Source organism: Accipiter gentilis, chromosome 34 (assembly GCF_929443795.1).
Source record: "Accipiter gentilis chromosome 34, bAccGen1.1, whole genome shotgun sequence".
Classification (NCBI taxonomy): domain Eukaryota; kingdom Metazoa; phylum Chordata; class Aves; order Accipitriformes; family Accipitridae; genus Astur; species Astur gentilis.
Window position 1 is genome coordinate 4,961,877 of NC_064913.1, and position 10,002 is coordinate 4,971,878.

The 10,002-nt window shown below is 41.3% G+C and overlaps 1 protein-coding gene across 1 annotated transcript; it reads right to left on the bottom strand.

Annotated features, from left to right (window-relative positions):
* Nucleotides 1–3,342: 3,342 nt before the first annotated feature.
* Nucleotides 3,343–9,453, bottom strand: KRR1 (KRR1 small subunit processome component homolog). Its single transcript, XM_049792071.1, has 10 exons — nt 9,341–9,453; nt 8,585–8,760; nt 7,938–8,072; nt 7,586–7,711; nt 7,406–7,489; nt 6,715–6,771; nt 6,052–6,222; nt 5,805–5,882; nt 5,594–5,687; nt 3,343–3,981 (listed from the first exon to the last, which is right to left on the bottom strand). Exons 1-10 carry the CDS (start codon nt 9,417–9,419, stop codon nt 3,842–3,844), a joined length of 1,140 nt encoding a protein of 379 aa, XP_049648028.1. The 5' UTR covers nt 9,420–9,453; the 3' UTR covers nt 3,343–3,841.
* Between the last annotated feature and the right edge of the window lie 549 nt (nt 9,454–10,002).

The following is a 10,002-nucleotide window of genomic DNA, read 5'->3' on the forward strand; positions in this document are numbered from 1 at the left end:
ACGGAGACGGGTTTAGATGCCTCTGCACCATGCCCCTCTGCAGGGCACAGACACACACTGCTGTAAAGGAAGCCGGGAAGTTCTCCTCGCTAGTTCGTTTCTGGGGTACTGCCCCTGCGGTACCTGTCAGTGTTTCTGCATACCCACTCCTGACCCCACTACTGGAGTGGATCTTAACTGAAAACACTGGAATTGGGACCCAAAGTTTCTCTGGTTATTCTTCCAGGTAGTTAACTGCTAGCACTAGAATCATCTCAGCATAACAGCATTCCCTGAACAAATCATTTTTCAGAATGCAAATATGGCTGGGGACAAAATTACAAACTTTGTTTGCCCTTGATACATCTTTGCCCTTGATATATCTTTATATTCAGTTTGTTGGCTACCAGAGCCTCCGTAGCCAAGACATCAGAGTTGCAGACAGGAGATGAGCGGTTTCTTTTCCGCACTCCAGTGACCAGGGTGCCAGTACTCACACTGGCCTACTTGCGAGAGAGCCAAGCTCAGTTCTGCCTTCTAAACTGGGCAGATTAGGGCGTTTACAAAAAAAATTTAAAAAATCCCCATTGCAAAAGGCAGGCCATGGGTCCATCTGTAAAAACAGCAGCTATTCCCCTCCCCACTTGCTTTTTTGCCACTCTTTTGTGCAAGACCCAAGCCTCAAGCTCTACGTACTGCGAAGTCCCATCTGAAAATGGGTCGGCAAGCGGCACTTGGGCAGCAGGACTCACTCTGTGTACGCTCTCTTGCACAGGGCTCCCACCCCAGCACGGAGCCTGGCACGGTGTCTGCCCCACTGAAGCCATGGGCAGTTAGATTCCACTACTGCAAACAGAAATGCAGGAGAGGGAGGAGCATACGCTGCTGTGTCCAGGGAGCAAAAATGAGCTCAGAAGGAATTCTCCCCTGCTTAGTTTAATCTATGCTTGGTCTCCAGGAAAGTAAACAGAATGAACACAGAGCCCTTAAAGTTCAAAACATTCACAGCACTATCATTTAACTATATACTTCAGCAGCTCTAAGAAAATACCATAGAAAAAGCATCATTAAAAAACTGTAAATCACTGGGGCTTAGGGGGAAAAAAACCCCCCGAACTTTACAACATGGTATTTTTCAAACAAGAAAGCCTGAAAGTCAGGAAGTCAAAGCTAAAAAAGTACTGCATCTCATTTTAAGAACATCCAGAAATCAAGATATTTAACTCCAGATGATCAAACCACTTTGAATTGTCCACATTTACCTTATGGCATATGCCCATTAATTCTGTATGATAAATGCAAAACACTGATATATAAATACAGCCTTCAAGTACTTTTTTGGAAGTCTGTAAACTCTAAAATCAGTTTAAGGAGATAATTTGCAATAGTTCAAGTTGTTCTGAAAATAGCAAAAAAACTTTTTCACCCTTCCAAATACACTTTATTTTCCATTCTTTACTTTTTATACAAGTGTTAGATCTGTATAGCCATATTCTCTCAGAAAACAGGTGCAAAAAGCACCAACAGTGAGCCCATGCAGCCAGTGACCATCCAGATATGAACTCTTAAGCAGACAAATCCTTTGGTTTAACTTGCCTACAGAAATATGAGTAAGCTTTCTTGATTTTCCAGTTTAAGTAAATAAATCTCCAACCTGCAATCCTTGAAACCTGCCAACCGTAACAACTCAAAAAGATTAAACACAGTGTGAAGCCTTTTCACCCCATAACCACAGAAGGAAAAGACTTCCTGAGGTCTGTTAGGAGTTTTACTATGGATAGGGATTTGATGCAAAAGCTACATAGATGCCTCAGCTGTGGGTCCTAAATTAAAAAAAGCACAGTTCCATGGAAGTATATGTAATTTAAGGCTAGGCTGCCACCTAGCTGAGCTACATTTTCCTGCACTGCAACTCAGCCAACCAAGCAGTTAGCTGATGCAGCCGGAAAACACTTTTTTGTAGGGCGATTTCAGCTAGATCAGCTTCCTGAAATGAAATGCCAGCCTGCGGCAACCAGCCCTACACTTGTTTTTAACTTTTTAAACAAGAAACAGGGACACCTGTGCCAGTCCTCTGCAGTAAAAGGGGCTTCATCCAGTCCAGAGTAGAACCAAGGACTCTCCCTCCCCTAATACACTCATGCTCCTTCCCTGGCTACAGTCAGACTTCTTACTGGCTTCTAGCTCTGCAGACTCTTCCGTTGAAGCGCTCGTTCATGGGATCACACTGTGAGAACAGGTATTTAAACTCAAGTATTGCAGTGCCTCCTGTTGAAATTAGCTCTTTCACTGTATGAGAGGTCTGAACTACCTGACTGGTACTGAACTTCAGTCTCCCCTTTACACCGTCAACTGCTGAACTCCAGTTGGTGTTTCTAAAAAGTTTTTCACTAAACCTAGTGCTGGTATCACTAAACCTATCAGCTCGCTACAGTTTCTGAGAGGGGTATTTGTGACTTACTGATCATATTCTCAGTGAAGCATCTGTTGAAGTAGTATTTTCCTGATTGATTCCACAAGTAATTAAACTGCCATTTATGAACAATGCAAAAAAAGTATTGAGAGCATTTTTTCCTTAACAACTAAGTGCCAAGAAATGATCACATAACTGAAAGGCATACTAAGGCTAATGTTGTCTCCTACCCTAAAGGGCAAGCATCTTAGCTATTTCTCAATGTACATGTAGTGGCTATTTAACCACATATATTCTAAATTTTTATTTATATATGTAAAAAAAGGAAATGGCTATGTTTTCACTTACTATTTTCAAATGAAAGGTCACTAACCAAAATGCAGCAAGCTGCAATGTTCTAGCATAATCATTTCCATCGCACGTGCAGGTGATCAAAATTCCAAAACCTGGCAAAAGCACTCCAACACAATACTGAAATTGGTGTGGCTCTACCACCTCCTAACCATTACATTTGCTTCTTTAATCTCAGATGTGTGAATTAAGCAATATCTGCTCTTCCGGTGAACTTTATTTCATCACAATTTCAATTTCAGGAAACTAAAAACCTCTAAACTTCCTTTAAAAAAGGGAAAGGTCTCAAAAAAAGAAAAAAAAAAAGAGGAACACAATTTCTTAGACTTTCTTGCAAGCAAGAAATAAATTAAGAATATATTTAAAGAAAGATAACAAGACTTTATGCTTTCACTGCAGCACTTTCCATGTGGAAAGACACGTGCTTTGTACCACATTCTGTCTAACAGCCTCCAGGATAATGCTAATAAATGATAGTATATTAATGGCATTCAATTAAGATTATGGTTTGTCTAATTCTCACATGAAGCTGTGAGCTTGCTTCCTGGAAAGCAACACGTAGGTTGTGCAGTAGATGACTAATTAAACGATATAAGAACAATGTATCAAAATAGTTTATTAACATCAAGACAAGACACGCAAAAATAATCAGCTTTTACAGAAACAAAAGCATAATATAGTAATAAATCTTGCCTGTTTTGCAAAAGTTATCAGCACAACTGAGGCTGCATACAGTCTGGTAGTCTTTCACAGAAGAATTAGTTTAAACTCCCACTGAGTTCTCTGACCCTAATGTTTAACATCCTGCATCAAACTCCTAAATGTTTCTATTACAAAACCTTCCCTTTAGGCAGATGGATATTATCCAAATACACTCTCTTACTGTAATAATGTAGCAGCACAGATTTTCTTCACCAACCTTGGCAATTCTGCACAGCTGCTTTCGGTCCACTAATTAAACTGTACTTATGAAAAGAGAATGATCTTTCTACCTAGTCTTTTCTTGTTCAGATTGTACCGACAGCAAGAAGTCTCAAATCTTCCAAGTGTGAAAATGTTCATTAACGTAGGAGAAAAGTAAGTACCTCAGGTGGTGAATTACTTTTTCTTTTTTTTCTTTTCATCTGCTGCCATTTTTAACTTGACTTCTTCCACAGGAAGTGCTCCTAATTTCTTCTTCTTTGCATTCTTTACCTTTTCCTTGATGGCTTCAATATCAATCTTCTTCTCAGTGGAGGCTACATAGTAAAAAATACAAAGATAACAGACATGAACTTTACTTTATCTAAATCTTCAGTCTACAAGATGACTTCATACAAACACAAGGAGCTGCATCCTGTGGCACTGGTTAGGACTCACTTTTTGTTCACTAATGATTTTATAAACTATTCCAATAATCATTTTTGTTGAAAATAGTATGATCCACAAACCTCTTTCAGCAGAATTCAAAGGTGAACAGTCATATAAAAAAAACACCTATACAACTGCATTTGAACACAGATGCCACACTCTGCACACAAACAAACTATTCTCCCCCACTCCTCAGACCACAGACATACTCCTCCAAAATTAATACATACACACTCTCTTAGACATAGGCCTATTGGCTTGGTTGGTCTCACCTAAGAAGAAAAGAAATTAATTATTGAGTTCTTATACCCCGAGAAGCTCTCATGGTATTTTGTCCTTCTGCAAGCAACTAAGGTGGTAAGATCCCAAGCATGTCTGTCCCATCTTTACACTCTCTCCCTGGCCATCCATCAATGGCTGCTCTTGGAAACAGCATGGGAAAGGGTGGGCTGGGGTAATGTGACACAGATCTTTGACCCCTGCATGAAGACCTTTATAAGAGACTTCTACTGGAGTGCCAGAGTACTTAAATTAAACATTTAATGCTGAGCAACATGAACAACCTACTCTTATGTTCATCTAGGTGATGGTATTTTCTCTTTTGGGTACAAGTCATGAGTTTGGATCCAACTCTCTAATCTCAAACAGTTAATTCCTATACATCTAACAGTGGGTACCAGCTGTCTTCTTTGGATCTCAGTTCTTCTCTACATACAAACTACTGCTGTGATTTATTTAGGATTTCAGGTCAAAGCACAGCAGCTAGAAAAGCACAGTATTTGAGATAGAGTACAGTCAATAGCAGGATCATTGAAAATTTACTGCCAATGGAAAAAAGTACTGTATCAATGCTGCAGAACACATGCTTTTCGAGATGTGAACTTTTCAGTTCCTAAGAAATTGTGTAATATATAGTGTAATAATACGTAGGTAGTATAGCTAATACAAAACATACACAGTACATCTAATACAATGAATATGTAGAATAATCAATGAATCCAGAAAACTGAAGGCTGCGTGAAAAACAGATCATCTGAGAACACAAGTTCTTACTCTGCATATAATGTGGTTTTACTTTAACTTTTAGAAAAGCTGTCTACCCTATCTTACACCAAGACTTACTTATGGCATAAGTTTTCAAGTAAGTATTGCTTTTGGGTTTCTTTTTCTTAACAGAAAAGACATTTGAATGCAAAAATTATGGCAGCTTCACTACAAGACTGAAAGCCAAAAATTGGTGTAGCCACGACAACCAATTGAGATGGCCATCCCAGTAGCTCCATCAGGAAAATGTTCTACAGAGAATTGTCATTGTACAGGTATAGAATTATGGGCTGCATGATCTTTCTGCTGTCTCTGGCAACTCCAGGCATGGATCTAACCACTAGGATTTTTTTTGCATGACCTTTCTTATTTCCTACAGCTGTATCTCTGCAAAATCACTCAGCCTAGGAATCAACAGCAGAACATTTTAAAACAAGAAAAAAAAAAAAAGGTTACCTTTCTTTGTTTTCACAACTGGCTTTTCCTTTGGTGGGATGAAAGCTTTATTTCTTTCTTCTTGTCTTTTCTTGATTGCATCTGCTTGCTTTGCCTGAAGTTACCAATAAAAAGGTCAAGTACGGGTAGAGCAGGGCAAAAAGGGACAAAAAAATTTCCAAGTCAGCAGTCAAATGCTTTTTAACTGAACAGCGGGTTAGAACAACTTTACCTTTATCTCTTCTACTCGCTTTCGTTTCTTCTGTCTTTCTTTCAAGAAGTATTCACCACTTGCCAATTCTTTATCAATCTGCATAAGACAAACACCAAGAAGCTTTAGATAATTACGCATTTTAAGCCAGATGTATAGCATCAGGAAACCAGAACTTGTCAGAAAAGGCCTCCCAACCTCTTGTTAGCAAGAACACAATTTCAAGTCGTGCTATATTCCTGCATAACCAAATTAAGTTCCAGCTGACCTGGCTTTCTGGCTGTGGAGGTGGGAACGGTGTGTACTCCTTCTTAGTATTTTTCTTCTTTGGCTCCTTGCGTTTTTTCAAGTTCTTCCGCTTGAACTTAGGCAAAAATCTTTCCCAGCTTTGTGACCTCAGTTCAGGATCTTTTGATAATTCCCTTTTGATCATCAAAGTCTTCAGTAGTTTTAGAATGTCACAAAGAAGTTATTAAAAAAAAAAAGTATTACAGTAGTAGCCAAGAGCTCCAAACTACAAGTTTTACTAAACTTTCTTAAAGTAAATATGCTACATCCGAAGCTTCCATCTCCCACTTCAGCAAGAGTAGAGGGGTTTAATAATGAAGAGCAGAACCAGAAAGATACGTATGTCTCACAACATGGACAAAATGCACTGGAGAAGGTGCCTCTGTTCAAATGAGCAAGTATCAACCAAACAATTGAAGGGAGGAAAGTTTATACACACTTCTCCTTTGATGTTTTCTCAGATACTGCTAATGATATTACGGCAAAATGGAGGCTATCAAAGTAGTGTCTTTTTAAAGGAGCACACTACTGAAATTCTCAAAAATAGATTACTACACAGAAACATGTAAATTATTAACATACAATTCTCTGAGAAGAAATAGTACTTTCTTGTAAAGAAAGATGCACAGTGGACCACGCTAACCTTAATGTTATATATGGGATGTATATTCTTCATTGTGTCCAGAACAACTTTTCTAACCTGTGTTTAATTAAAAAGAAAAAGAACAGAAAACTCAGCATGTATTTCATATTCTAACCAATTAAAATACCAGGTATATCTTGCTTCCTCTCCCTGCCCCTGCCCCCCAAAGTAGGTAGATTTAAAAAGCTAATGCACATGGTTAACAGGAAGGCACAGCAATATCAATAATATTGTCATGTTTCTAACACACTCCAGCACGCCCCACAAACATTACTTTCATGTTACCGTGGATTTTATGGTGTCATGAGAAACTTACTTTTGACAAGCATTTGTCTCTCACATAGTTATTAAAAACATTAGATGTTCCCTTAGGTTATATATCATTAGATCTGCAGTATTTTCACTCTTACACCTCTTATCCGAAACTACAAAAATTCTTGCTAAAAACCACCAAAACCAAAGCAGTATTTCACAAATACTTTTTTACCTCCAAGACAGAAAGATCTCGGAGTCTAAACAAAAATCAGCAGCTAAGATACTAAGACTATGGACATTCATGTAAATGGAGCTTACTAACACAGAGCTGAAAGACAAGTCAGGTACTCCTGAGGTTGCCAGATCTTGCCTCTCGTCTGCCCTCAAGCTGGGCATAGAAATATGCTATGCAAATGGCTCACCTGCCTCCCCTTACCTCTTTTAGCCCACTAAAAGGTCCAAGAGCTGAAACAGTGTTGCCTTGCACCATAATATAACAGTTTGTTAACAGCTCCAGGGCCTACACCAAAAAAAAGAAATTAAATAAGTGTAAACCGAGGACCCGACACAAATTAGGGTCTAAGAATTGTCTGGTTACTACACCTATCGGAAATACCTTCAGAGTAGATCCTTTTGGCCCAAGAAGTCGTCCTCTTCTTTTTATAAAAGTGTCTCTCTTCCTCACCAAAGAGCCTATTTTAATGATGTCACAAGCAACATCATCCTGAAGGATACGAACTGCCTAAAGAGACAAGAAGTGGGCAATATCATCTGAATGTAAATGGATTATTCAGAAGAGTCAAGAGAATACTTGAGTTTATTCTTCTCACTTCACTTTCAGATACATTTACTTTAAATATGTATTTTATTTTATTTTGACTCACTTGAAAATCCCACATTTTGAAAACGTAAAATTTTCTAAGTATTATGATAGAATTTGATACAAACTTCCCAGATTTAATACAGACCTGTTCAAATGGAACGCTTCTTGCCAGAAGTTTTATTAAATCTCTAGCCCTGATGATTGCATACGGATCAAAAGTCTTCTTAGTGGTAGTGACAGTCATGCTGCCTTCAATTAGATCCAGCGTTGCATTCACATACTGCAATATTTGAAAAGAAATAGTGAATCAATCTCTAAATAAGAACCTCAGAATTCATCTTTGGCAGTAAGAAATTAACAAACAAGACACTACATACTGAATGCAGATCCATTTTCCAAAATTCCTTAACTGACTTTCAGCTTAATGAAATTCACACACACAGGCATGCACAAAAACCACTGAATACGTGTGTCACAGGCCCCAAAACACCACCTCCCTCATCTCCCTGCATTCAGGTGCATGAAAGTTGCCAGTGTCTGGATGACAAGACACTTGCTGCTGCAGAGAGCTTTGCTGACAGCATCTGTAAAGAACTTCAAGTCTGGCTACACAGACCCTCACTTATTTTGATGCCAATAAAAAATGACACTACCAATTCTAAATGCAAGCACAGAAGAAATATACACAAACACAGTATCAGAAAAGCAATCTGCACTGTTTTTATAAGCTTGAAGAAGACCTGTATGTCCCAAAAGATAAAACATAGCATCACAATTAGTAAGTATTCATACATGTTCACTCAAGGCTTTCTGGACGAGTGGCCAGCACTCTTTCAAGTACGCTTCTCTATACTTGGGGAATAACGTTGCAAAACTGCTTTCTTCCAGCAGCCCTTTGGGATTATCCTCTCTTGTAAAGGCTGGTTCTTTCCATCCATCTGGCACAGTGAGAAGTTCAGATTCATCAACTGTTATAGGTATAAAAAAAAGAGAAAAGTTGTTTTTCCTCCTCTTTCATCAATGAGTATTATCTCTCCTCCTCGTTTAACTACGAAAGGTACAGTAACTGAAAGCAGGGACACAGTTGTGTTTAATGCTCTGTTGAAAGCATTCTGCACCCCTTCAGACCTTAAAGAAGTTACTGCTTTAAGCTACTTATTTAACATAAAAATCCCACAACTGAGACATGCGTTGCGGATAGGATGTTACACGAGAACAAGGGACAGGCTGACGCGAGGGACCAGAGCGCCGTGAGGAGAGGGGCTCCACCACAAGGCACCCCTTGCACCCAACAGCCGCCTCCATCCCACCCAGCGCCGCAGGCCGGGAACCAGCCTGCCTTCCCCACGCCGCCTCTCCGCCTACACGAAATAGCGGCCCAGCTCCTCACCCCCCGCTTGTTTTGGGAAACCGCCAGGACCCCCGGCTGCAGGCCGGGACGGAGCTGCAGGCCCGCGGCCACCGGGGCGGGGGGCAGGGAACCCTCAGCCCGAAGGCTTCCCGGCGAGCCAGCTGCCAGCCCCGCACAGACCCTCACCGCGCCCCCACCTGCCGCCGCTTTCTTTTTGTTTCTGTTTTTTTGTTTTTCTTTTTGCTTCGGCTCAGCCGCCTCAGCAGGATCCGCCATCTTGGCCGGCGCACCGCCTCCCCTCGCCCGGAACCGGAAGCGCCGCGCACCGGAAGGCGGGGCGGTGGCGCAGTGCACGCCGGGAGCCGTAGTCCCGCCGGGTCTGAGGGGAGCGGGCGGGATGGCGGCGGGTGAGAGCTGCTGGGGCTCTGAGAGAGGTTTTACCGTTTGTATTCAGAACAACACGCGTTTTCCTACCGGGTTGTCCTTCCCTGGGAGCAAAACAAAGTGAAAATAAAGCTGGTGTGAACAGCCAGGGATGCCCGCTCTGCCTCAAAGCAAGGGGCAGCGCCGGCCTCAGGTATCGCAGGCCGCATGTCGCACCTCCTTGCTGGCTTGTCAACGCGGACGGTTCCCGCAGCTCTCCGTCAGGGTTACTTTATCAAAAGGTGTGTCAGCACCCGGGCGGCAGTGGCTGCTGCGAAGATGGCACAGTCTGCCTCAGGCCGGCAGGGTCTGCTTGGGGGTCACACTGCTGGAGACCCCAGTTGTTTCCCCAGCGTGGTTCTGCAGCCCCTTTTGGGCTCCGCGCCTCTACTCTGATTACAAGCATGGGCTTTTCAGAAATTTAATGAATGCGGTT

Coding starts and splice junctions, on each gene's coding strand:
- KRR1 (XM_049792071.1), bottom strand. CDS start 9,419: ATGGCGGATCCTGCTGAGGCGGCTGAGCCGAAGCAAAAAGAAAAACAA. Junction 6,772..7,405: donor CTTTTAGTGGGCTAAAAGAG/GTAAGGGGAGGC, acceptor AATTAAACACAG/GTTAGAAAAGTTGTTCTGGA. Junction 5,883..6,051: donor CTCCACAGCCAGAAAGCCAG/GTCAGCTGGAAC, acceptor TGTCTTATGCAG/ATTGATAAAGAATTGGCAAG.